This window comes from Hyperoodon ampullatus (assembly GCF_949752795.1).
Source record: "Hyperoodon ampullatus genome assembly, chromosome: 1".
NCBI classification, from domain to species: Eukaryota; Metazoa; Chordata; class Mammalia; order Artiodactyla; family Ziphiidae; genus Hyperoodon; species Hyperoodon ampullatus.
In genome coordinates, this window is record NC_136914.1 from 31,068,859 (window position 1) to 31,095,459 (window position 26,601).

Below are 26,601 nucleotides of genomic sequence, written 5' to 3' on the forward strand. Positions count from 1 at the left end.
CCTCTTCCCCTGCCAGCCCCCAAGCCACTGGGAGTCCAACCCACACACCAGGAAACGTGGGCCTGTGTCTGCTTCAGGCACCCGTTGGACTACCTGCTCGAGTGTCATCCTGGCCAAGAGACATGGGTAGCTCCGTGTGGCAGGTGACCGTGCCAGGTGTGCTCTTGTTCCTGGGGACACTTGGGCTTGTCCTCATCACTAATGCTTTTTAAGAATAAAATAAGGGGGACTTCCCTGGTGGCACAGGTGGTTAAGAATCCGCCTGCCAATGCAGGGGACACGGGTTCGAGTCCTGGTCCGGGAGGATCCCACATGCCACGGAGCAGCTAAGCCCGTGCGCCACAACTACTAAGCCTGCGCTCTAGAGCCCACAAACCACCACTGAGCCCACGAGCCACAACTACTGAAGCCCGCACGCCTAGAGCCGGTGCTCCGCAACAAGAGAAGCCACCGCAATGAGAAGCCCGTGCACCGCAACGAAGAGCAACCCCTGCTCGCTGCAACTAGAGAAAGCCCGTGCGCAGCAACGAAGACCCAACTCAGCCAAAAACAAAACAAAAACAAGCTTTTTCAATGACAGAAATTTAAGGAGAGCACGGGTTGCTGTTGTGATAGGGCTTCCCTGAGCGAAGGGTTTTACAGTGAACAGACGATAGAGGCAGACATGTGGGAACACATGTGTCCACACGGGGCACCTGCCTTCTAAACAGGTACAGCTGAAGCTACAGGAATGGTTTTCATTCTCCAAACTGTTTTGGTGGCCAGATTATCAAAATTTACTCACCAAGGTAGCACAAATGCCTCAGGAAGAGTTTTTAAGTTTGGCCATTTTCCCTTTAGCATCAGGACTGAACGCCTGCCATCCTTCTAGACGCCTTCACGTTTCCTCACATTTCGTGCTCGTGTTTCCACATCCTTGCCACGCCGCCTTCTGTGGCTTCCGGGTGGGTGATGGACGGGACTTTTATTAACGCCTGCTTGAGGATAAGAAATAATCCTTGATTTCAAAATGTGCTCGAAAGGGTTGCTGCTTAATTGATTCTCAACTTTTTAAATATAAGTGCCCTTCCCATAGACCAAAATATTATTCAGACCTACCACGCATTAGGACTCGTAGACAGAACAATGATATTTGATGTAGAAGTTCCAAATCACTTGCTAGATTGTACTCTTAACTTAGTGGCCACGATCTTGAATGTATATTGGGAATCAAAAATATTACGTCCCATAGAGATTTTTATTGGAAAAGAATTGGGCAGAGACAAATGCTACGTATTCAATAGATACATAGTGATATCATAATTTTTCACTGAATCTCAAACACTATAAATTCTGGACACATGAATGATATTAATTTCTGTTAACATGAATGATATCAATTTCTTTTCTCTGAATCAACAGAAAGCTACCTAAAAGAATAGGCTATTTGGGCAGTTTTAGGCGACATCGTCGATCTACCCTCAGTGCCCTGTGGACTCGCTCCTGCAGTGAGATCCAAGGGCTTTCTTACGCTTCAGTAAGAAAAAGCATGCACGAGTCATTAAGAATATAGGCAAGGCATTATGTTATATTTATTTATTTTCCAGCTTGTACAAACTGGACGTAGAAGCATAAACATAGTACATTTCTACCATTTTCAACAAAAATATAACCAATATGTACAATTATTGTATTAAAAATACAAAAGGGATACAGACTCCACCAATGTCTTTCTAAAAGACATACAGGTACAAGTAGTATCAAAAGTATGAGGAAATCACCAGTTAATTGTACATTCTGCACTTGACATCACAGAGCGAACTGAGGTTACAGTCCTATGTTCTACGGTGACTTAATGCTTAGATAACATTTGTGCAACTTGTGTAGAGCAAGAGTTCTGTCTTTCTAGATGCACATGAGGTCCACAGCCTAGAGAAGAAAACTGGCAAATAATGCATCTTACGTGTAAAATTACAAATGCATCATTGACAATGTAATATATAAGCAAGTAGACAAATGCCATGATACAGGAGAGAATTATTAAATAAAGCACTGACATTGCTTTGATACAGTGAAAAAACACTGCAATTTGACTTTTAAAATTGGAAGCTATTTACGTTTATCTACTGATCAATATGATCAGCTGAATTTAATGGAAAAAAAATCCAAGACCAGCAGTTCCTCACATCTGAGTACTACTCGGATTGGCAGCCTTCACTTTTCCGGAGTCTGTGCAAAAACAACACAAAAATAGACTGGAGGGGTCATCTCAGTCCTTCTGGGGTTAATAGCAGCTGTGAACACGTGGTTGCTACACTCAGGCCTTCTCCGTTTTGGCGTCCGTAAAGCCACTTACGGGTCGGTCTTCGGCGACCAACCCGCCTTGCAAACAAAGGCTGGCAGATCGCACTGGGTTTTGGATCTTTTGATCATCTTCACGTTAAAGGCTTGTTTATTCCCTCATGGCGATTGATCGATATGGGGAGGCTGTCTTGAAGGAGCAGTATGAACGGCTGGCATTAGCGCCAACACCCCGAGCTGCTTTCACTGCAATGCTATCCAGTTATAAACGTTTCTCTTGGAAAACAAGCAAGAGAATCCCTAAAACTAAATAAACAGAAATCAAAGAAACATAATTTAAAAAAACATGGGGTTTGCCGTCTGTCTCGATGGAGCAGGACACGCCCTCGGGTGACACTGCCCTGTGCTCCATAGGCTCAGACACAGGACGCAAGAGTCCCAGTTCCCTCCCCGGCCATGTGCAAACAGTTGTAAAGAAGAGCCCCAGCCCCTGGGGAAGGAGGGGCCGGGGGCCTTGGGATCTAGGTAATTGGCTAACATCTCACGCTTCCAGGATAGGGCACTTCCCAGGTGTGGCCAGGACACAGGAAGCGGGGCTGTGGGAAAGCCTTCCCTCTCCCCGGTGTGACCACATCCTGTCCGGCATATTTGGTTTTTGAGAAACCCCGGCTGGCAACCCTACTTAAAGGTTCAAAATAATACTGTAAAATCATTAAATGGATATAATATTTACTCTCTGAACACAATCATTAAACTCATTTAAAAGAAAAGAAAAAAACCCCCAAAAACGGAGGAGGGCACTGTAAACAAGCGGACGAGCACTGTACTCAAAGGATCTCATTGTTTTCCTTTGTCTTCCTTGGTGGGTTAAAGACCCCAAGTAGTTCCATGGCTGGCTTTTCTCATGATTCCAATGAAACCAAGTGCTAGGACTGGATTGAAATCTAAAAGGAAGATTTTTTAAAAAACTCCTTCCAGGCGTGGAGAAGTGCAGCCAGAGTGACTCATGGGTGGTGATGACTTTGGAGTCTGGAATGATGCTGTGTGACGTGGCAGGCAGCCACAGGAGCTTGGAGACGCTGCGCTGTGCATTCAAGCAACAAGGCGGAAAAGTGCCAGGGCGGTTTCTTCACAGTATTTCACATGCAAAGGGGACAGGAAGAAGGGGGGAAGGAGCCCCATGCTGCTTTTAAGGCAGGGAAGGAGGCAAACTGGTCCACCATCCTCAGAGTGTGAGTTCCAAGGCTCTGATGCTAGGGGATGTCTTCTTGTGCTCTCCTGTGGGTGGCCGACACGGGTGCAGAGAAGCCCGTGCCTCAAACCGCAGACACTTGTTCATCTTCTGCCGACACAACCACGAAAGAAAGGAAGAAACAAAAGAAAAATCAATAAGCAAGCAAGTCGTTTTCTTGTGCTTAGAGAGAACATGTTCACCGACATGCTAAATAAAAATACCACAGCTATGTTCTCTTAGTATAGGTCACCTAAGATCCTCAACTTTTTTTCTACCTAATGATTAATAATAATAAAAAAGTTTAAGGGGCTTCCCTGGTGGCTCAATGGTTAAGAATCCACCTACCAATGCAGGGGACACAGGTTCGAGCCCTGGTCCAGGAAGATCCCACATGCTGCGGAGCAACTAAGCCCATGTGTCACAACTACTGAGCCTGAGCTCTAGAGCCCACGAGCCACAACTACTGAGCCCGTGTGTCACAACTACTGAGCCTGCGCTCTAGAGCCCAGGAGCCACAACTACTGAGCCCGTGCGCCACAACTACTGAGCCTGCGCTCTAGAGCCCACAAGCCACAACTACTGAGCTCGTGCACCACAACTACTGAGCCTGTGCTCTAGAGCCTGTGCACCACAACTACTGAAGCCCATGTGCCTAGAGCCTGTGCTCCGCAACAAGAGAAACCACCGCAGTGAGAAGCCCGCGCACAACGAAGAGTAGCCCCCGCTAGAGAAAGCCTGTGTGCAGCAACGAAGACCCGACACAGCCAAAAATAAATAAATAAATAAATTTATATTAAAAAAAAAGTTTAAAGTATATGGGATGCACATCTTTAAATATACATACCCACCATAAAAATACATTGTATATTTACTGACTGGAAACTCATGAATGATAAATTCATTGAAAAAAGTTATAAAACAACACATGACTTCTTAAATAATATACACGTGTATACATATAAAAAAGTCTAGAAAGATATATAACAAAATGCTAATGGAAGTGATCTGCAAGTGGCAGGATTATAAGTAGTTTTCACGAATTGTGTTTTGCTTCTTCCTATAATGATTATTTCCAGAACAAAACATGTTAAACTCAAACCTTAAAAGCAGGAGGAAGGAGTGGGGCATGGTCTCCCCCTTCAACCTCACCCCAGCACGGCCAGCTGGACGCGTACAGAGAAGGCAAAAAAGCTCTAGAGAAGTGGGTTTTTCCGCCAGACTTTCATCTGGGACTCACAGCATTTTCCCAGAAAACCGAGGATTAGGAGGGAAATGCACCCATGCCCACACGGTATACAGGGGACCCCTCCGCAATCTTTAGTTATTTCTCCAGCCACTTCGGAAAAAGCAAAACGCAGCCCAATGGCTGGCACCAAGGCCGGGGGCGAGCGTGGAACCCCGGGCGGGAAGCAGGGCCTCTGGGGGAAGCGCATGTACCGTCCTCCTCGGCGGCAAGGCCCGGGGGCGCGCAGGGGCCGGGGCGCGGGTCGTCGCCGGGCCGGTGCCACTGCGGCCGCGGGGCGGGCCTGGCGCCACCCGGGGTGGGGGTCTCGGCCGGCCGGGCCAGCATCCTGGACCGCTGCAGCGCCACGGTGTAGTCCGGCGGCTTCCGGGCGGGGTGCAGGTGGGCGTCGGGGAAGTCGGTGATGGGGATGCCCACGTATCCCGGCGGGGTGGGCGGCGGCTCCCGGTAGCGGCCTTCCTTCCTCGCTGCGGGAGGGAGAGACAAGGCGCCTCGGTCAGCATCGGGCTGGGGGAGCGCATCCCAGGCCACGTGCGCTCATCGGGAAGGAGGAGGACTGAGAGGAACAGCGCCCACGGTGAAAGGCACGTGGGGCTGTGCGCAGGGCAGGGTGCCGGCGGGAGAGGACGTGCGCCAAACCCGCCACGCACCGGGTCATCTCCGGCGGCACAGGCAAAACTAAGCAATCTAAGTACCTGTAACTCTCACCGGGTCGCCGCAGAGCGACTCTACCTGTCACGCAGTAACCAGGCTAACGCCCAACCCTGGGGTTTACTGGAAACACGCAAAGGGAGCAAAGGGAACAGAAAGGCACCCAGTCCCACGCCTGCAACACCGGAGTGGTGCCGGTCAGCGGTTCCCTCCCCTCTCCCTGCCCCGGGGGCCAGGCGGGCTGTTCTTCTTTGCTGGGCCATCTACCCTCACCAGGCAGAGAATCAATCCCAGGTTACTTTCAAGTCTTGGGCCTCACAAGGGAATCACAATAAATTTGGAAGAATAGTACAAAAAATGATGCAAATTTCAAAACTTAAAACCATGTGTATGTGAGGTATGTATATTTCTTGAAGTCCTTTTATATTATTTTCATGACTTAAAACATGAATCTGTAAAGGCAAATAAAAGCAAAGTTTTATTATCTTCAACTTTCTAGACTCAACTGTTAGGAACTTAAATCATTCTTTCCTTTGCAATAAAAATTGTGTGTATTAGTTTGTTAAAACAAAGTGCTTTTCTGGGCTTCCCTGGTGGCGCAGTGGTTGAGAGTCCCCCTACCGATGCAGGGGACACGGGTTCGTGCCCTGGTCTGGGAGGATCCCACATGCCGCGGAGCGGCTGGGCCCGTGAGCCATGGCCACTGAGCCTGCGCGTCCGGAGCCTGTGCTCCGCAACGGGAGAGGCCAAAACAGTGAGAGGCCCGCGTACCTCAAAAAAAAAAAAAAGAAAGTGCTTTTCTATTTGCAATTGCCAAGACGTGGAAGCAACCCATGTGCCCATCAACAGATGAATGGATACAGAAGATGCGGTACATATATACAATGAAATATTACTCAGCCATAAAAAAGAATGAAACATTGACATTTGCAGCAACATGGATGGACCTAGAGATTATCATACTAAGTGAAGTAAGCCAGACAAAGACAAATGTTTTATGATATCACTTATACGTGGAATCTAAAATATAATACAAATGAATTTATATACAAAACAGAAACAGACTCAGATTTATGGTTACAAAGGGAAGAAAAGAGGGGAGGGATAAATTAGGAGTTTGGGATTAACAGATACACACTACTTTACATAAAAATAGGTAAACAACAAGGATTTACTGTATAGCAAAGGGAACTATATTCAATATCTTGTAATAACCTATAATGGAAAATAATATGAAAAAAATATATAATTGAATCACTTTGGTGTATACCTGAAACTAACACAATTTTGTAAATCAACTATACTTCAATTAAAAAAAAAAGTTTTAAAAGTTGCAACCTAAGAATAGGTGTTAACTGTCTTCTCCTTATTCATCTTGAAAAGATATTAAGTTTGACATCCACCCATGACTACGTGATAAAATAACTACAATTTCCCTACTAATAAAAGTGATGTCTGTGAAGATTATATTCCAGAATTTCTCACTCTGTATCCTATGATGTATCCCTACACTTTAATTATACAGACAATGAACATGCCATAGAGAACATATCCCAACAGCATTAAAGGAGCATAAGAGACTTCACAACAGAAAGAGCAGCAGCAAAGTGATAGTGTCTTTCGTGTACTTATGAATTGCTAACTAGGCACTAGTGTTTTGCAGAGATTTCGTTTAAACCTCATAGCAACTGCATTGGTAGAAATTATTAAATTCATTTTACAGATGAGGAAACAGACACTGTTTAGTGCCTTGCCCAGTGTCACAAAGCTAGGAAAGTAGCAAAGCAGGGATTCAGACCACCAGCCTGCCTGACTCACCAGCTCTGACTCACTACCTTACCTCTTACCACCCTCCTCCCTGTTCTATCCTGTGCGGAGGGAATTTGTCTAGCACAGAAAAATTTACCTGAATAACAAACATCGACAGAAGATTTTTAAATATGCAAAGGGTAAAGTTCTAAATACAATTCAAGGGAACAAAATACAATAGTAAAACATTTAAAACAGTTCCAATTAAACAAAAAAATATGCTTCCTCTAGAGAGAATGGCCATCCTTCCTGATAATTTTCAGCTGAGAAGATCAACGTTAGAGCAGATAACACCCATAAGGACAGCCTACTGATCCCACGGTGCATGGAAGGTTGAGGGTTGCAGGGTATTTATAAGCACCTGACCACAGAACCTGGGGTCTTAACCACCATTCATTTCAGAATCCTGAGGGTGCTGCTAACTTGGAAGGTCTACACGGCCATGGGTGGGGCAGGATGAGGGGAAAAAGCAAACACATGCTTTTACTTTTGAAATAAGTCAGGGTGCAGCCACGACCCAGACATGACAGAGCCTGCAGTCAGCTTACCAATAAGCCCCTTGGTGGCGCTGGGTGGCACGGCCACGTGGGCAGCCATGGCGACGGGCTTGGCTTCTTCGGCGGTCGCAGACATCATGCTGCTGCTTTCAGCTTCGAGGGAAACGTCCTTCCCCCCCCTTCGCTTGATTGTGCCCGTGTCCCCCTCCGAGTCTTCTCCCCAGTACCCCGTGGAGGAGGCCCAGCTTGCCCGGGACTGGGCTTGATCAAGACTCTCTCGGCTTTGACTCTGCCTGTTATACTTTGTGCTATGGTCGGAAAACATCATTTGGTCCACATGGCTGCTTGAGGCCCATAACCCTGCGGTGTCCCCTGAATAATCAAAGTGAGTGTGCCCGAAGGGGAGCGTCTCCCAGCTCCTCTGGTGCTGGATGGTCTGGATGTTATCATGGGAGCCGCTGGAGCACGATGTCCAGCTCCCTCGGCCACTGTCAGCAGCATCAAGTGAGGCTCGGTCCCCCTGGTCTTGGGAAAGCTCCTCTGTGCTGGGAGAAGAGATCACTGTAGCTGCAGCGTACAGGCCCCGGCTCTCAGACAGCGGTGCGCAGGTCCTAGGCGGCCAATGGGAAACAAAGAGAAAAAAATAATAAAGAGAAGAGGAGGGGAGGGGAGGGGAAGGCAGGGGGGAGGGGGGCCAAGAAAGAGGGGACGGGAGGGGCAGGGGACAAGAGAGTAGAGGAGGGGAGGGGGGAGGGGAGGAGAGGAGAGGAGAGGGAATGGGAGGGGAGAGGGGAGGGGAGGGGGAGGGGACAAGAGAGTAGAGGAGGGGAGGGGGGAGGGGAGGAGAGGAGAGGAGAGGGAATGGGAGGGGAGAGGGGAGGGGAGGGGGAGGGGACAAGGAGAGGGGAGGAGAGGGGGAGGGGGGAGGGGGAGGGGAGGGGAGGAGGGGGAGGGGAGGAGGGGGAGGGGAGGGAGGGGAGGGGATGGGAGGGAGGGGGAGGGGAAAGGGCAAGATTGTTAACTAATAACTCTGTGCTAAAACGCAACCACTTTTTCCTCGAAAGGCGGCTTCCTTTCCTTCCAGGAAGAGGATCAGGCTCCACCAGACTGAGCGACAGTGGCCACTCGGCCCTGTCCAGTTTCCTCCCCTGTGACGTCACCACAATATCCACACGGGGGGAAAAGAGCAATCACCTGCTTACAGTAAAGGAGCACTTTCCTTACAGTGCTCACTACAATCTGACTATTTCGGGAAAGCAGCTCATTGGCCTGAGTCAACCCCTGCCCTCAGCACAGAGCAAATGTGTCCCAGTGAAGGACAGACCTCACTGGGAAAGCAGCCTGCCTGGTGCTTCATGATCGGGAAATGGTGAACATCAGAACTGGGATGCAAGAGCATCCCCTGGGCGTCCCGTCAACAGCCCCGCACATGTGCAAGAGAGGAGCGAGCACACGGACGAGCCCCTACCCCAGGCTGCACTGGTCGGGCTCCCCCGCCGGCCGCCTCTCCAGCCGGCCTGTGGCCAGGCTGGTCTCCACAGTGCCGACCGGTGGCCTCTGGCGCCGTTCGTCAGGCAGCGAGACGGGCAGCGAGTCGAAGGAGGAGTTGCTGACGATACTGGACCGTGAGGAGATTTCGCTGTGGCCGGAATCTGAGAAGTTATCCACGGTGCCACTCGGAGCCAAAGTGTAGCCTGTGTGGGAAACACATCACTCCTTAGACACCGAGGGTTCACGGCGTCCAGCTGACGTCTCCTCAGTAGACGCAAAACCAGAATGCAGGCTACAGGTGCCACCACGGAACTGGGGAGAAAACACTCTACTTGGGGACTGAGCTACAGTCAAGTTTTACTCAAATGCAGTTTAGTGTGTTTAATGAAAGTTTAGAGAGGAAAAAAGAATACACTGTTCTATGACCCAGGAATGGATGCAGACTGGATCACGGCACGACTCGACGCTGCTCTCTTAACTATAAATTATACTACATTAGTCTATGTAAACGAAACTATGAAGAATTACCAGGATGATATTTAAAAGTATGGTTTCCTTCTCAAACTGAAAAGTCAGTAGTAATTTTGTTTTCAATGGAGTTTTCACTTTTAGAACTTTACAGCATAGAATAACTCCACTGGAAAGATCTGCATTATAATTTTATTTTTATTTTTTAATGTTGGGGTTTTTTTGTTGTTGTTTTTTGAATTAATTTATTTTGGCCACGCTGTGAGGCATATGGGATCTTAGTTCCCAGACCAGGGATCAAACCCATGCCCCCTGCATTGGGAGCACTGAGTCTTAACCACTGGACCACAAGGGAAGTCCCTGCATTATATATATTTTTTTGCGGTCCGCAGGCCTCTCACTGTTGTGGCCTCTCCCGTTGCGGAGCACAGGCTCCGGACGTGCAGGCTCAGCGGCCATGGTTCATGGGCCCAGCCGCTCCGCGGCATGTGGGATCTTCCCGGACTGGGGCACGAACCCGCATCCCCTGCATCGGCAGGCGGACTCTCAAACACTGCGCCACCAGGGAAGCCCCCTGCATTATAATTTTAAATGGACATGTATGAATAAGAAATAAGACCTGAAGAAGATATCTTTGGATTTTTGCCATTTGATTTTTCAGCATTAATAATATACTGGATAAATCACATGAAAGCCAATTGTTTTGAAGGACATAATGTACAAAATCTCCATTTTTCTCCCTGGACCATCACTATGTCTAAACAGATGTCCATTTTTTGGCCTGAAGGACTCTTAACTCTTTGTTACTAAAAATAATTCTGAAAGTCACAAAGGAAGAGAGGCTTGTCTTGACATTTTTAACAAAAAAATCCAAATCTCCTTTCTCAGTATTCACTTATTTTTTACGTTATTAAGAATCTCATGTTACTTAAAATACTGATTTTATATGATTATACGTACCCAATGAAAACCTAATAAAAAAATGCCATCTAGAGCACCTAAATGTTGCTAATTTACTCTCTGAAGAGTACTTCCCCATCCTTTCAGTAAATTATGAATTCCTGATTTATTTTTTTAACAGTCGCACAGATGTTGATAAGATTTCATGTGTTCATCTATGAAATGTCTTCGTATAAACCACGCTGCAAGTTCTGACAGACAAGATTTCAAACCCTCCCGGAACAGTCTACCCCCCAAAAAAAATCTCTAGAAAAATCATCCCTCAGGTGGAGCATGTGGTATGGGGAGGAATTGTCCCATTTTCCTCAACTAATGAGATGACCCCTTCCCGTCTCTTTCCTGCTGGTCCATCTATCCCGTAGGTCCGTGGTGCACTATTATTCTTGCTACTGTTCTCACTTCCATGAGAAGACGGGGAGCTGGTTTAGTCCAACTGCCCGCAGCCAAAGGATCTCAGCTGACTGCCACTGCCACCCAACGACGGACGAGAGAAGAATTCAGACGCACCCACTGAACAAGGACGAGAGACTGACACCCACATAGAACGCACACATGTCTGACACAGCTGAAAAGGAAAGCAGGAAAGGTATTTGTTGTGCCGGTGGCCTCATCTAGTGAAAACTGTCCTGGCCGTTTATTACCGGCTTACTTACACCCATTCAATTATAGGGTAGGGGAGAAAGTAACCCCGAGGTTATGCAGCAGAAAATTATCTAGTATTTTAGATAAGAAAGCATTAATATCAGAAGGAGAGTTTGAGTGCCTAAAATTTAATCTCCTTAAAAATAAAACAAGATAGCAACAAAAAAGATAATCAAGACTCATGTTAACACAATGAAAGATAAATCAGGAAGATATTAGTTTTTCTTATGTTTTTATAGGCCTCTACTCTGTGCTGAATGCTATGTAATCATATTTAGTTAGAACAACTGTTAGTGTAAAAAGAATTATTTCCACACTTACAATCAGTAAAAAAACGAATTTTTGAAAGGGCTTATATAGTTATATAAGCTTGACACTATTTATTTATAACTATAATATTAAAAAGTACCAAAGTTCTTCCCAATTTATAAACTAAGGGGGAAAAAAAATCCATTGGGTGTTACATATCAGGTCTTTTTTTTGGGGGGGGGGCGGGCACACAGTGTGGCTTGCAGGATCTCAGTTCCCCGACCAGGGATCGAACCCATGCTCCTTGGCAGTGAAAGCGTGGCGTTCTAACCACTGGACTGCCAGCGAATTCCCAAGGTCATTTAAAACGACTCTAATGTCAGAAGTGATGTAATCTCTAACTAGAATTTATCACTGCTGAAAGCACAGGTCCCCATGAAGGAGAAGAAGAGTCACCCAGTCACCTTTCCTTGGCGAGCTCTGCGGGGAGGTCGGTGGGGAGGAGAGCTGGGAAGACGCATTCGATATCGTGTCTTCTGCTGGCCTCTTGTGACGCTCCAGGCTCCCTTCCTCAGACAAAGCAAGAATCTTCTTTAAAGCTTGTGGAGAGTTTATACCTGTAAGAGAAAGAAAATGATTTCAATATGCATTTCCAAGACTGGAAAGACTATGATGAAGAACAAAAACAACTTCTTTTGTGTTAAGATTGAATGTCACATGTCGTTGCAGGTTGTTTCCAGGCTCGGTGGTCTCTGTACTCTTCCCGTGTAAACAGTGAGATCACAGGGGGCACAAGGTGACCACCGTGTGTCTGCTGACACCTGCCGAGGACTAGAAAGGCTGCTGCTGCTATTCCATTCTGGGTTCCAAACCTTGACCACCACACTCTTCAACAATACATCAGACAGTGATGAAGAAACAAAGAGACGATCTGGAAATACTCTGAGTTAGGACGAGAGCGGCGCAGCTCAGAATATTTATCAGAACTCAAGTTTGGGTTGGAAACAGGTATTTTGGTGGTGTGGGAAAAGGTAGCTCATGGGACGTGGGAGTGATGGATGGAAAGTCAAGGGCCAAGAGCCAAAAGGAAGTAGCGAGAAAAGAGACCGAAGGAGCGCTAAGAAATCAGGCTAGTATTTGATCAGTAAGTGGATGACAGAGAAGGTAGGAGGGGACCCAGAGAGTGCTGGGTCCCAGAAGTGTCCTGGAAGCCACCGGGGAGGGTTTCCAGGAGTGGGGTAAAAGGGCGCGGAGGGGGAAGCCATCCAGTGCAGCGCCAAGTGCAGGATCAAGTCGGATGATGTAGGGTGGAAGAAAAAGGATTCCATGTGCCAATATCAGGTGATTTTTTTCCCCTAAAATTTTACTTTTAGGAATGAGGGAGTCACATTAAGAGATGTTTACTAAGCCTTATTATAAGGCAGTCTCAATTACCTCATTCTGAACAACAAAGAGACCTGAGGGAAGGCATTAGAGGTTGATACTACCTCAGTGAATGTTACTTTTTATGTTCTCAGACTTAACAGAATCCATTAAAAAGGAGGCAATGAAATGTAACAGAGATTTAATTCTTCATTTCACCTCAACACCTGTAAGTGTTCGATACTACTTTAATACAATCTTTTAAAAATGGCTTTTCAAGCAATCTTTTAATTACATGTGCAGATACTGATACACACAGGGTACATGAAAATACCAGCTACAGTAAAGCTACACCAATGAATAGCTTTGATTTGGAAAAGATTTCCAAGCCAGCATCATACACAGATTCAAAAAGTGCTGCCTTCAAACAGTGAAGATGCTATGCCTTAGAAAAATCTGTTCCACTTCAAAAGTAGTTCTAGGGATGATGAAGACACTGAAGTAAAAAATGCAGGAAGTATTCAAACAAAATTTATTTCATGAATGGGGGTGGGCTCAGCATCTCTAAGTTACTATTTTATATTCTGTGACTTTAAATGTGAAACTATCCTAAGAAGACACATGACTATCCCATCCACATTTCAAAAGGTCATAAATTCAAATACGCCTAAAAATATTGAAGAGAGAGTCTCTCTGGGGAAGGGGGGGTGGGGATGGCTTTCCATCAGGTGCACCTACATGGTGGTTAACAGTCTGTGTCCACATCAGAAGCTCGACAGAAAAGAGGCAGTAGAGGTCGGCTTGCAGGGGACTTAGGAATATAAGAATATTAACAACACAGTGGAGGGACTTCCCTGGCGGTCCAGTGGTTAAGACGCCACGCTTCCACTGCAGGGGGCACAGGTTAGTTCCCCGACCAGGGATTGAAGATCCCACATGCCGCGCAATGAGGCCAAAAAAATAATAATAATAATAATTAAAAACAAAACAGTGGACAAAGGAACACTAATTCAGTTCATTTGTGATGGAGGAACAATGTAAATATTTATTTCTTTTTATTTTTGGCTGCACTGGGTCTTCGTTGCTGCACACGAGCTTTCTCTAGTTGCGGCGAGCGGGGGCTACTCTTTGCTGCGGTGCGCGGGCTTCTCATTGCCGTGGCTTCTCTTGTTGTGGAGCACGGGCTCTAGGTGCGCGGGCTTCAGTAGTTGTGGCTCATGGGCTTAGTTGCTCCACGGCATGTGGCACCTTAATTCCCCGACCAGGGATTGAACCCCCATCCCCTGCATTGGAAGGCGGATTCTTTATCACTGGACCACCAGGGAAGTCCTGCTTTGGCTCCTTTAACATTCACAAACTGACTGTATTTTCCTCCCAAGTTACAGAATCAGTGACTCAACAAATGAGAGTTCACCTCCAGATAAATCATTTCACTTAAAAATATTCTGCCTAAATTCCAGCAACTCATTGATCATAAGGCAAAGCTAGTTTAAACAATGTTTATGGACAAAACAGCTTCTGTACTTGTTAAAAATTAAATGAGTAATAGCATAATTCCCCCATGGCATGCCTTGCCTCCACTGCTATGACAAATGAGCATGATTAAATGAGATGCTCTATGAAAACAGTCCTTCCCACTGGTAAAAGTAAAGTTTAACTTTGTGAACATTAATGTCTTACAAAGAGGGAACAACCAGAGGGACACTCAAGTATACCAGATGAAGTTACCCGTGATAAGTATTGTTTCCTAGTCTGAGAAGCAGGCAGTGAATGAATAGTGCCAAAAGAGGGTTGTGGGTTGTTTTTTTGTAGTCGAGTTATACGAGCCATCTGTATATTTTGGAAGTTAAGTCCTTGTCGGTCACATCGTTTGCAAATATGTTCTCCCAGACCGCAGGTTGCCTCTTCTTCTTCTTCTTTTTTAAAAAAAAAAATTTATTTATTTGGTTGTGTTGGTCTTAGTTGTGGCAGGTGGGCTCCCTGGTTGCGGCTCGGGGGCTCCTTAGTTGCGGCATGCGAACTCTCAGGTGCAGCATGTAATGTGGGATGTAGTTCCCGGACCAGGGATCGAACCCGGGCGCCCTGCATTGGGAGTGTGCAGTCTTAACCGCTGCGCCACCAGGGAAGTGCCCACAGGCTGCCTTTTCATTTTGTTTATGGTTTCCTTTGCTGAGCAAAAGCTTGTAAGCTTCATTAGGTCCCATCTGTTTATTTTTTGCTTTTATTTCCATTGCCTTGGGAAACTGACCTAAGAAAACACTGCTACGATTTACGTCAGAGAATGTTTTGCCTGTGTTCTCTTCCAGGAGTTGCATGGTGTCCTGTCTTCTGTTGAAGTCTGTGAGCCATTGTGAGTTTATGCTTTTGCGCCTGCCGCGAGGGCGTGTGTCACTGATTTGCACGCGGCCGTCCAGCACCACTCGCCGAAGAGACTGTCGCTTCCCCACCGCATGTTCCCGCCTCCTTTGTCAAAGATTAACTGACTGTAGTGATTCACACAACAGTGTAATTCAACTCTACTTCAACAGAAAGTAAATTAAGAGGGGGAAAAAAAAAAAGTGTGTGTGAACTTAGTCACCTGAGAACTTAGTCACCTACCGAAAGGCGGGAGATCCCGTAGGGGCACTTTCTTCCGCGAAGGATAGAGGGGCACTGCGGGAAGCTGCAGCCCCGGGCTGGGCCTCTGTGATGGCTGCGGAGCCTGTGGCGGCGGCTTCGGCTGCAGCCCTGCCCTGGGGGCCACCGGGGAGGTGTCGGCCTTTACAGGCTTTCTGTCACCGGGATTCTTAGGCACTGGTAATTGTTTGGCGCGAAAACAGAACGAGAAGTTTAAGAGGTTAGTGGCCACACAAGGGATACTTTTAGAACTGCATGAGCATTTCCCACAGTTAGAACACTGAAATATGTATCTTATTTTTCCCTATGGCCCATAGATAAAGGAGAGAAACAGGGGCGGGCGGGGAGAGAGCCTCCGTCACAGAAAGAAGGCACGACAGAACCAAGATTCTTCACTTTATGAAACAAGACGTCTCGAGAGATGATACCGTTTCAAGTACCACATTTAAAAAGAAACGAAAAATGTGGATAGCTCAGTACGCTGTACGTACGTCTATGAAAAACACAAATCTATTATACAAGCTACAACAGGAAGACCATTAGGAATTATTTTTCTAAAATGGCACCCAAAATGTCTTGACATATATGAGCTTAGTTTTCATTTAGTAGATGATACTAGCTGCAGTCTTTTCAATATCAAATTCTCTCTCCAATGGGGTAGAATTATCTATGTTGCTAATAGCAGCCAATACTCCTTGAGTATCGTACTGAGTGTATAATTCCATGGCAGATGGAAAGCAAGCCAATTTAACAGGGCAATTAAATGCTATATTTTAAGTGTATTAATATTCAAGACAACTCAATGACTTCCTTCCCCCATCTTACACATAATGGAGCTCAAGTAACAGGCCTAAGGTGACATTGGTAGTACAAGGAACAAACAGGATATGAACTCAGACCAACCTGCCTCTTTTTTTTTTTTTTTTTTTTTGCAGTACACGGGCCTCTCACTGTTGTGGCCTCTCCCGTTGTGGAGCACAGGCTCCGGACACGCAGGCTCAGCGGCCATGGCTCACGGGCCCAGCCGCTCCGCAGCATGTGGGATCTTCCCGGACCGGGGCACGAACCCGTGTCCCCTGCATCAGCAGGCAGACTCTCAACCACTGTGCCACCAGGGAAGCCCCCAATCTGCCTCTTGAGGACAAACTCTTCACCATGACACGCAGTGCTTTAAGAGTGTCCTGGGTAAGTCTGATAACCTGAATCTTTCTCAAATTACCTAACATTTAAGCCCTATAGAAAGTATCTTCAAACTTGCCCATAAAAGACCCCAAAGTGTCCTAAATGGAAAACGCCTCTGCCTTACAAATATGGATGCCGAGAAAGAGAAAGTAGCCCCCATTTCTGGCCTGGCCAGACTTTCAAAGGCTGGGAAGCTACACATTAGGCTGAGCTGTGGTTCCCTGTGGAGAATTCCTGCCTTACACGGTAGCTGAACTCATTGCCAAGTGCCGGCCAGGCTGAGGGGGTCAGAGGCAGCCAGCACACCTAGCTCTGTGCCCCTCCCAGGCTGCCCATCACTTGGCAAGTATCTTTGTGAGAAAACAAGGGATGCAAATGGGAGCTGCACCTGTCCCGGTGTCCCCTGACGGTACTCTGGCTGCGTCGGGGTGAAACCAAAGTCAGTCACCCCGAAGAAGCCTACGGTGTGTCTTGGTCCCCATGCGAACCCCACTGGGCACGGACGGGGCTCAGCCCAGGACAGCGCCGCGTGGTCCCCAGAGCCGCCTTCAAGGGAAAGGCGAGCGTATCTCAGGATGCTAGCTCCCCCTGTGCCCAGCCCTGCTTTATCGGCACAGGAAACCAATCTGCATTTCAGCCGGACCCGGCAGCCACCTTAAGGAGAAACTCACATGTGTTGGTGGCCGGCTCGCACTGCAGGGATAACGTCTGAAGGCTCTCCTCGTCCATCTCCAGCTCCAAATTGGACAGGTACTGCTTCACTTTTCGAGCCATTTGGGCATCCTCGTAAAGCTTTTTGGCATTGAGAAAGGAGCTACGACGCACCCGCTTTTTGTGACCACCTGTCTGAGCAACGTCTAGCACTGTTGCGTTTGTACTACCCTGGCTGAGAGACCTGGAAGACGAAAAGGTAGAGCTGCAGCTCGCTCCAGCGTGGGATCACTTTATCTACTGGAAACGTGCCGAGATGCCTACAAATAGTCTACGTTCAAAAGGCCACATGCCTCATTCTGGTAAGTAAACTTTACAAAGAAATATAGAATCATACAGATCAAAACAATTTTTTTCAAGTTTAAAAAGAATCCTACATACACTCTACATACACATATATGTTTGGCACTTGTTCTGTTCCAACTAGAAAATTCTACTTTTCGCCTCTATGGAGCATTCAAGGCAGCTCTCTCGTAGAAGCCAGCAAGTAATAATGATTATATGTAAAAGCTCATGCAAGGATAAACACACAGTTGCAATCATTAAGAGTGACATAAATTTTTTTTCTCCTAAAGAGGATGTCTTATATAAATTTAAAGAAATTACAATGTTCACGATTGTTTTCTTATTGCTTGGGTTAAATGTAGTGAGTTCGTCAAGTAATATGGTCAATCTGTTAATAAAATGGTCATGCAAATGTGAAAACACATGTATGGAAACTAGCACATGAGTTGTTAAGAATTATTTTTGAAAAGAATTGGTTTATAGGATGAAAACAGTAGTTAGTTGAGCTGTAAAAAATCTAGCTTTAACACCGAGGGGCACCTTTTGTACTACATATATCTACTTCTCAAGAATCTGTGCAATAGTATTTAAACTGCACAAGTTTTCCTTCTGACATCCTTTCTCCCCTCACCCCAGGTTAGATTTTTCTCATTTCAAAACACACAAATTATATTAAAATAAAGTCTTTCTGAAAGCTCAGGAGTAGGCCTGGCCTACTGTTCCCCAGAACAATCATCAATCATTTCACAGCTCTCTTGGGTCATGACCTCAAAAGCAAAAGCCCCAGTAGATGAAACTTGAAGTCAGTTTGCCAACTGAAATTCTGCTAGAGCAAGAGTGTTAGGAAAAAATGCAAAAATGCAAAGCATCAGAAAACACAGCAGGTAAGAAAACAATGCCACGAGCGGGACGAGAACAGTGTGGGTGTGCAGTGTCCCCGCCACTTACCCCAGACTCCTCCACTTCTTCTTCCTGTAAGTGAGAGCCGTGGAGGTTGAAGCATGGGTGTAGAGAGAGACAGAGAGATCACAAGCTCAGAAAGAAAGGACTAGACTTCTGGACAAGCAGTACTAGAAGCCCACAAACCTCCTCACACAAACAACTTGACCAGCAACCGTTTTCTGGCTCAAAAGACAAACATATGTAAATATTTGGTTCTAAAGACTTTTGTTCTCTCCTTCACTGGATTCATTATTTTCGGCTACACTGACAGCTAAATCCCTTGTGTGGACAGTGAGACAACACTGTTCAGATTGTTTATATATTTTAGTTCATACTATCAATTACACCTTTTAGCTCTGCAAGTCAGCGTTCTGAAAAATAAAAATAGCTGTGCCTCATGTTCAATGAAAAATGTCTGAGGGACCAACTGTTTTCACAACAGCCCACAGTGCACTGGATGTGGAATCAGACAGTCATTCCAAATCAGAGCTCGACGGAGATTCCCCACACACCCTGGTACATGTCACCATGCTACAGGCGGGCCTATTCAAAATCTTCTCATTTGCTGGGAAGCTCTAAGCTCAACCTTCTCTAACCCCGCGAGCACTGCTGAGGGTGACACACTCACCGAGTCCTGAACATGAGGGCAGGGTCCATGTTGACAGAGGCCATTCGGCCAACGTGACGAATTTCTTTTGCAATCATTCTTAGCTTCTCAAAGTTGACCAGCCCGTCAACTTTGGAGTCGTTCCCTGTAATTGGCAAAGAAGGAAAAGGGAATCACATGGCATTTACCCTATGTCCCCACCAGTGGAGACAGAAATCTTCCAACTTACACTTACCCTCGTGAAGGAACGTGAGATCCTTCTTGATCACCGGGAACAGGGGGATGATGGGAGGCTGTAGGTTTTGGCTGTTGAGGACATTGCGGTATTTTGCCATGTTTCTGGAAGGATCAAACAGGTCTTGAAGATCTTGAAACAGCTTCTCGTATTTATTGGGAAGTTTCTCCCAGGTGGTTCGCAGTCTTGCCACTGGTGCCAGGTTTAGGCCGCTGAGGGGGAAAAAAGAAAAGTGGTATTAAATTAAATGACTCATCCTTACGAAGTAAGTAAAAGAGCACGTTGTTTATTTCTTAACATGTAACAGCTCTGTGTGAATGCTGTGTATGCAGAGCAAAGTACAGGATTCATAAGAGTGTTAGTAATTCTGGGTAATGAGAATTGAAGCTGGAACCAGGGACAGCGCTGAGGGGTTTTATTCTTTTTCCCTTTACACCCTCCTGGTCTGTTTACTGTGAGCAAAACAACTGGAATGCCAGGTGTCCTGAGGGCAGGGCTGTGTTTCGTTGCTTCATCTCCATACATAAAGTGCTTGGTGCCAAGCAGCCTTTTGATAAAACAGACTGGACAAATATCCTAGAGTAGTAACATGAAACAAAAGCCATAAGAACAGGAAGAGTAACAGATATCGTATATTAACACATATATGTGGAATCTGAAAAAACTGGTATAGACCATCTTATCTACAAAGCAGAAATAGAGACACAGACGTAGAGAACAAATATATGGGTAGCAAGGGGGAAAGCGGGGGGAGGGGAGAAATTGGGAGATTGGGATCGACATGTATACGCTACATATTATGTATACGCTATTGATATTATGTCTATTGTATTATGTATACAATGGACAACTGATGGGAACAGACTGTAGAGCACAGGGAACTCTACTCAATGCTCTGTGGTGACACAAATGGGAAGGAAATCCAAAAAAGAGGGGATATATGTATATGTATCAATGATTCACTTCGCTGTACAGCAGAAACTATCACAACATTGTAAAGCAACTATACGCCACGTAAAAAAAATAATAATAATAAGAGCATGATCAAACTCCTAGACAGAAAAAATGACTAACTGAATCATCACCATCAACATCAATACTGCTCATTGTTTCAGTCTGCACTTTCTTCCATCCTCAGTCTAAGCACTTAAAAGGGAAGAAAAGTAACATTTACTAGGCATCCCCCTGCTTTGTGCTGGCTGATGCAACTCCACATACATTGTGTCATTTAGTCTACTTGATAACTCTTTGGGTCACTGTTATTTTATAGAGAAATAAACTGACTTTCAGAGAAGTTCAAATAATTTGCCCAAAGTCACAGAGCTAAAAAAGTGGTGAATATAGATTTTCTGGGCTTTAAATCAGCATAAAAAAAGATTTTTTTTTGAAGTATAGCTGATTTACAGTGTTGTGTTAGTTTCAGGTATACACAGCAGAGTGATTCATCATATATACATACACACACACACACACATATATATATCTATATATATCTATTCTATCTATCTATAAAAAGAATATATCTATTCGTTTTCAGATTCTTTTCCCTTATAGGCTATTACAAAATACTAAGGAGAGTTCCCTGTGCTGTACAGTAGGTCCTTGTTGGTAATCTATTTTCTATATAGTGGTGTGTATATGTTAATCCCAAACTCCTGATTTATCCCTCCCCCACCTTTTCCCCCTTTGCTAACTATACATTTGTTTTGTACGTCTGTGAGTCTGTTTCTGTTTTGTAAATAGGTTCATTTATATATCTATATATATATTTTTTAAGATTCCACATATAAGCGATATCATATGATATTCGTCTTTGTCTGGCTTACTTCACTTAGTACGATCATCTCTAGGTCCATCCATTACAAGAGAATTTTTTTTTTTTTTTTTTTTTTTTTTTTTTTTTTTTTGTGGTACGCGGGCCTCTCACTGTTGTGGCCTCTCCCGTTGCGGAGCACAGGCTCCGGATGCGCAGGCTCAGCAGCCATGGCTCACGGGCCCAGCCGCTCCGCGGCATATGGGATCCTCCCAGACCGGGGCACGAACCCGTATCCCCTGCATCGGCAGGCGGACTCTCAACCACTGCGCCACCAGGGAGGCCCTACAAGAGAATTTTTCTTTTTTTTTTGTGCGGTACGCGGGCCTCTCACTGTTGTGGCCTCTCCCGCTGCGGAGCACAGGCTGCAGATACGCAGGCTCAGAGGCCATGGCTCACAGGCCCAACTGTTCCATGGCATGTGGGATCCTCCCGGACCGGGGCACGAACCCGTGTCCCCTGCGTCGGCAGGCGGACTCTCAACCACTGCGCCACCAGGGAAGCCCGATCGATACATATTTAAATCTGCCAACTGAATCGAACCTTACAACAAATATGCTCTTACCTGATGATTGCAAACATGGAGTTAAAATTCTTGCACTCCCTGCAGTGCAGAGCTATCTTGATGAAATGCTTAATGATCTTCATCCTCTTCAGCTGGTTCGTCTCCCGCAGAATCTCAGAGGCCACCCAAAACGTCTCCTGGTTAATGACCTCCTCGAATTTCTTCAGGTTGGCACAGCTGGTTTTCGATCTGAGCTTGAATAGATCATCTATATACTCGGTGGGCTCGATGTTGCGGAAGAGCTCGAAGTTGCGCATGGACAGCTGCGTGGCCACCTCCACGGTGCTGAGCTGCAGCAGCGAGATCTGACTCTCTCTCAGCAACTCCTGAGCATCTTCATCCGAACAGAGGGTCTCTGTCTCCATGTTGTTTTTCAAGTAATACCTGCGAGAGACACAGAATTCAGAGCCTAAGCAGCAGTCTCACGATACTCCTTGAAAGAATGATGCTGTCTACTGAACGGTGGCGAGAACACTCCACTGAATGATGGAAGGACAGACAGAGAAGGCAGCAGCTCCTAGGTCACCAGATCACAGAACCCGGCCCAGCCGGCTTCCAGCCTTGAAAACCCGACGGAAACTAATGCATCACATGGTATTGCATCTGTACCAGGTGCAATCCATTTTGTCTTGTCCTTCCTTGCCTTCTAGATTACCTTTTTTTTTTTTTTTTGCTAAAAAGGACAGAAAATAGCTAAATTTAAAAAATGATCAGTTTAAATAATGAAAAAAGCTCTGCGGAAGGAAGCAGGAAAGATTGATCAATCCAAGTTTACCTATTTATTCAAATACCAAAGAAACCTATAAGCTATTTCCCTCTATTTGATCCTATGAGGAGAACGATCCTAAAATAGATTTTAACTTTCAAATATCTGATTTTCATGAAAACCCTCTAAGTAAGTGGGGCAGGTATTATTCCTATTTGTCAGATGAGGAAACGGAGGCTCCCAAAGATGTACGCCAGCTGTAGAGAGAAAACTCAGGGTTAGCACTCCTTTCTCTCTGTTAAGTGACTTGGCGAAAACAGAATCCAGATGTTTGCCCTGTGATTTTTTTTTTTCCCGATTTTATACAAAGATGCTCTCCTTAAGTCAGATTCCATAAAGGAAGAAACAGAATGAGCGGGGTGGTCCCGCTAAACTGGCCTTCTGCATATATCGCCGAAGACACAGACCTCGGGACCTTGACACTCACAGATTTCACGTTCTCAGTTTTGATTACTCATGAAGCCCACCATGTTGAATCCATTTGTAATTTTCTTGAATACTGACTGTGAATCATGACTCTGCACCTCAGTGAGATTTGGAGAACTCCACCAAGATTACACACAGGTCAATGCACATTCAAATGACAACGAGACAATAGGCCTGCTAAAACAACCCTACCCACTAGTGTCAGGGCTGGAAATAAAGTGAAAGTGAAGAAGACAAAGGAAGTTATAGTTGACAGCAAGAAAGCAGAAGCTCTGAATGAATTAAGCCAGGTTTAGATGCATAACACGAAGAAGTCAAGAATACAATGAAACACTCCGTATGGTGAGAAAAAAAGAAAAAACGTGATTTATGAAAACAATTTTCAGTAAGTGCAGAATCTAGTCATTGTACGAGAGCCGAAACTGAACTACTTTTTCAACTTTCCCTTATGTGTGATTTGAGGCTATCAATTACATTTTATCAATGGAAACACCATGCAAGAGGCTGACAAGATCCCGTACAATATTTTCCTATGAGTACGGTGTGATATAAGCGCTCTGAAGACCAAGCAGCAGAAGACCACACTCTGAGGCAAATGAAGTTTGGTCCCAGAGTTAAGAAGGGTTTTTCATAGTGTCGAACAATAACAGGCAGTTTTAGCCAGCCACACTGTCACAGACATCTCCGCGGAAACAAACGAAGCTCCTGGAAAAGTCCGGTAGGCAGGAGCGGGTGACAGAGGATACTAGTGGAAGATGTGTTTGTGAAGGTGTGTCTGCCAGGAGAAGGGAGATGCCCTCTTGTGCATCCTTATGGGAGCATGAGCACTGGCCGGCAGCGACAATGGTCAGGTCACAGCCCCCTTGTTTTACACGAGCTCCTAAGAGATCCTTGCGAGGGGGTCAACAGTCTACTGTGTGCATTTCCTTTGATACGGCAATGCTTGGTGAATGAGGAGAATCTTGCTTTTAATCTGCAACTTATTTTAAAAACCCTTAGAAAGCGTTCACCAGACTGTGATGTGGGTTTAAGGATGGGGTAAATAAATCCAACAGGATAGATGACGTCTACCTTCCACTCAGCTGTATTCTGTCGGCAAGTTTGGAAAGCTGATCCGGAAGTCTTCTTTGTTTGATCACTCCCTCTGGTGTGACAGAGACCTCACAGAGTGAGTACTGATCTGGGGTGGTGGTCACAGCAAACTCCCGGATGGCCTGAATGACCACTTCCTTCGCCGTGGTGTCCTTACTGATCATGATGTATCGGCTTTGCTGGTCAGCCTTGAAAACCCTTAGCACTTGATCTGGCAAGTCTGGGGGAAAGAAGAGCCATTTGTCAGTAGAAAGGATTTCAGTACCTGGCAATACAATTAAGGAATGCAACCTGAAAACGTCTCCTTAGAGAAGATAATGCTAAAGTGTCATCTCTCCCTTACTTCAACCCTCCTGCAAAGATTCACTCAGTCAATATACAGGCATGCTGCATGAACACATTTGCCTAAAGATAGCCACATTACCCACAGACAAAGGCCAACAGATCAGGTCACAACAGCAGCATGGAGGGCTGTCAGGTTGGCAGCAGAAAATGAAACATTTAAATCTGAAGTCCATCTTTACTACACTGAAGAGCCCAGGAAGCTGACTGAAAATATGCCTCTTACTCTTTATTTAACATGACCTGGTGATACCTGCATGGTACGTGTTAACTTCATTTTAGGAAAAAGAATGCAAGTTCAGAGAGATTCATTTGCACATGGGCATATCAAATTGGTCTGAAGAATAAAAATGAACCGGTTCCAGCTGTTGGAAATTTACATTTTATCCTGACTTTTAGCATCTGATAGAGTCCATGCCATGCCAAAAGAGATACACACAGCATTACCGTTATGTCAGGAGAAGAAAAGACGAGAAAACAAAAGCAGTGTGGGCCATGCTTACCAGGAGTAGCACTGAAGTCTAAAATGCGATGGTGGGACTGCAGTAGATCAGGATTACTGGACGATAAGGTGCCACTGACGGGCAGCGCGGTCGGGATGTGCTTGGTCTGCCTTAATCCGACTATACTGTCATCCTGAGACTGACCAATCCCGATGTCGCTGAACCAAGAGGAAAGGTAGAAAACAGACGATCGGCAAGTTAAAAAGTTATGACTCATCAACGGAAAGTGTGCACAGACGATAAATAAACCATATTTCAGAAAACCCGCAGTTAACGTACAACTATCATTAATAAATGCGGTTGGAAATTGCAAAAGCAGCTACTGCTTAAGTGTATCCAACTCATGTTCTTAAGTGCACAGCATGTTTCTCTAAAACCTTTGCCTTTTTAGCTTAAGACAAACCATAACAAATATTAGTAGTTTCTGAGTACAGATGTATATTCCAGAAAAGATGAGCCCTAGTTAGTCATGGAAATAGATTTAAGAAAAAGCACATTTTTAAAAAGGCATTTAGTTACTCAAATGACGACTTCTGCCTCAGAAGGGTAAGTTGTTTTATTATCTTAAAGAAATGAAGAAATTGAGTAAAAAATGAAGAGAAAAAAAATCCAAACTGTCCCAAGTTCATTCTCCAGTGTTTCAGAGAAATAAATGAGATCATGATGGAGTCAAATGTAAAGAAAGCTTGACACAGACATTATTTCTTAATTATACAGAGCATAAAAAAGCAGTGGTGCATGGTGACATTTCTTGGCATCAAAAAAGAGGCAATGGAAATCCAATGACTCACTTTCACTTTGAGCTCACTACTCAAAATTTCTAGTTCTACGTTTAAGCTCCCAGAGAAATACTACTTACTATGGATAGCTACAAACTCATTTCCACTTATAAAAGCCTGGGGACAACTCTTGAAACATGGTTTAATAATACATAACATTATTTCTAGATTTGAAGGGCCAACTGTTTCCAAAACATCAGAATGAAACAATAAGCACAAACAAACACAAAATAAGTAGAACACAAGCAAATGGTTATAGCTCTGACCAATTTCTATAAATACCTTGAAACAAGGAGAAAGAAGATCATACTAAGGTTGGGATACCAACCAAGGTGCCATAAAATAAGACACTTAGCATCAATTAGGCTTTCAGATATGACAGCTTGATCAAAATAACTACCATTTTTAATGGCTGTGCAAAGAAAAAAAAAATCTAGCAGCATTCTTCCTCTTTATTTGGGAGGGAAATGGAAATTACAGAGGCAAATAAGCAAATACAAGACCAAAGATGATTTTAGTGTAAATTCTTCAAACTTCATAGATAAATATGATCCAGCGATCCCACTCCTGGGCATATATCTGGAGAAAACACTAATTTGAAAAGATACACGCACCTCAATGTTCATAGCAGCACTATTTACAATAGCCAGTTGTGGAAGCGACCTAAGTGTCCATCAACAGATGAATGGATAAAGAAGACGTGGTATATAAACACAACGGAATATTACTCAGCCATAAAAAGGAATGAAACAATGCCATTTGCATCAACATGGATGGACCTAGAGATTACCATACTAAGTGAAGTAAGTCAGATAGAGAACAACAAATTATCTATGATATCGCTTACATGT

The 26,601-nt window shown here is 45.1% G+C and overlaps 1 protein-coding gene across 1 annotated transcript in view; it reads right to left on the reverse strand.

The window, feature by feature from the left end:
• Positions 1 to 3,596: 3,596 nt before the first annotated feature.
• RAPGEF2 (Rap guanine nucleotide exchange factor 2) overlaps positions 3,597 to 26,601 on the reverse strand; it is a gene marked incomplete at both ends in the record, with an annotated part of 245,323 nt that continues 222,318 nt past the window's right edge. Inside the window, 13 exons of the mRNA XM_079727404.1 lie at positions 3,597 to 3,622; positions 4,952 to 5,224; positions 7,766 to 8,325; positions 9,183 to 9,408; positions 11,989 to 12,141; positions 15,485 to 15,679; positions 17,356 to 17,579; positions 18,629 to 18,652; positions 19,251 to 19,374; positions 19,465 to 19,676; positions 21,843 to 22,226; positions 24,106 to 24,346; positions 24,972 to 25,129. Of these exons, the coding sequence (XP_079583530.1) occupies positions 3,597 to 3,622; positions 4,952 to 5,224; positions 7,766 to 8,325; positions 9,183 to 9,408; positions 11,989 to 12,141; positions 15,485 to 15,679; positions 17,356 to 17,579; positions 18,629 to 18,652; positions 19,251 to 19,374; positions 19,465 to 19,676; positions 21,843 to 22,226; positions 24,106 to 24,346; positions 24,972 to 25,129 (2,800 nt within the window). The remainder of the gene's footprint in view (positions 3,623 to 4,951; positions 5,225 to 7,765; positions 8,326 to 9,182; positions 9,409 to 11,988; positions 12,142 to 15,484; positions 15,680 to 17,355; positions 17,580 to 18,628; positions 18,653 to 19,250; positions 19,375 to 19,464; positions 19,677 to 21,842; positions 22,227 to 24,105; positions 24,347 to 24,971; positions 25,130 to 26,601) is intronic.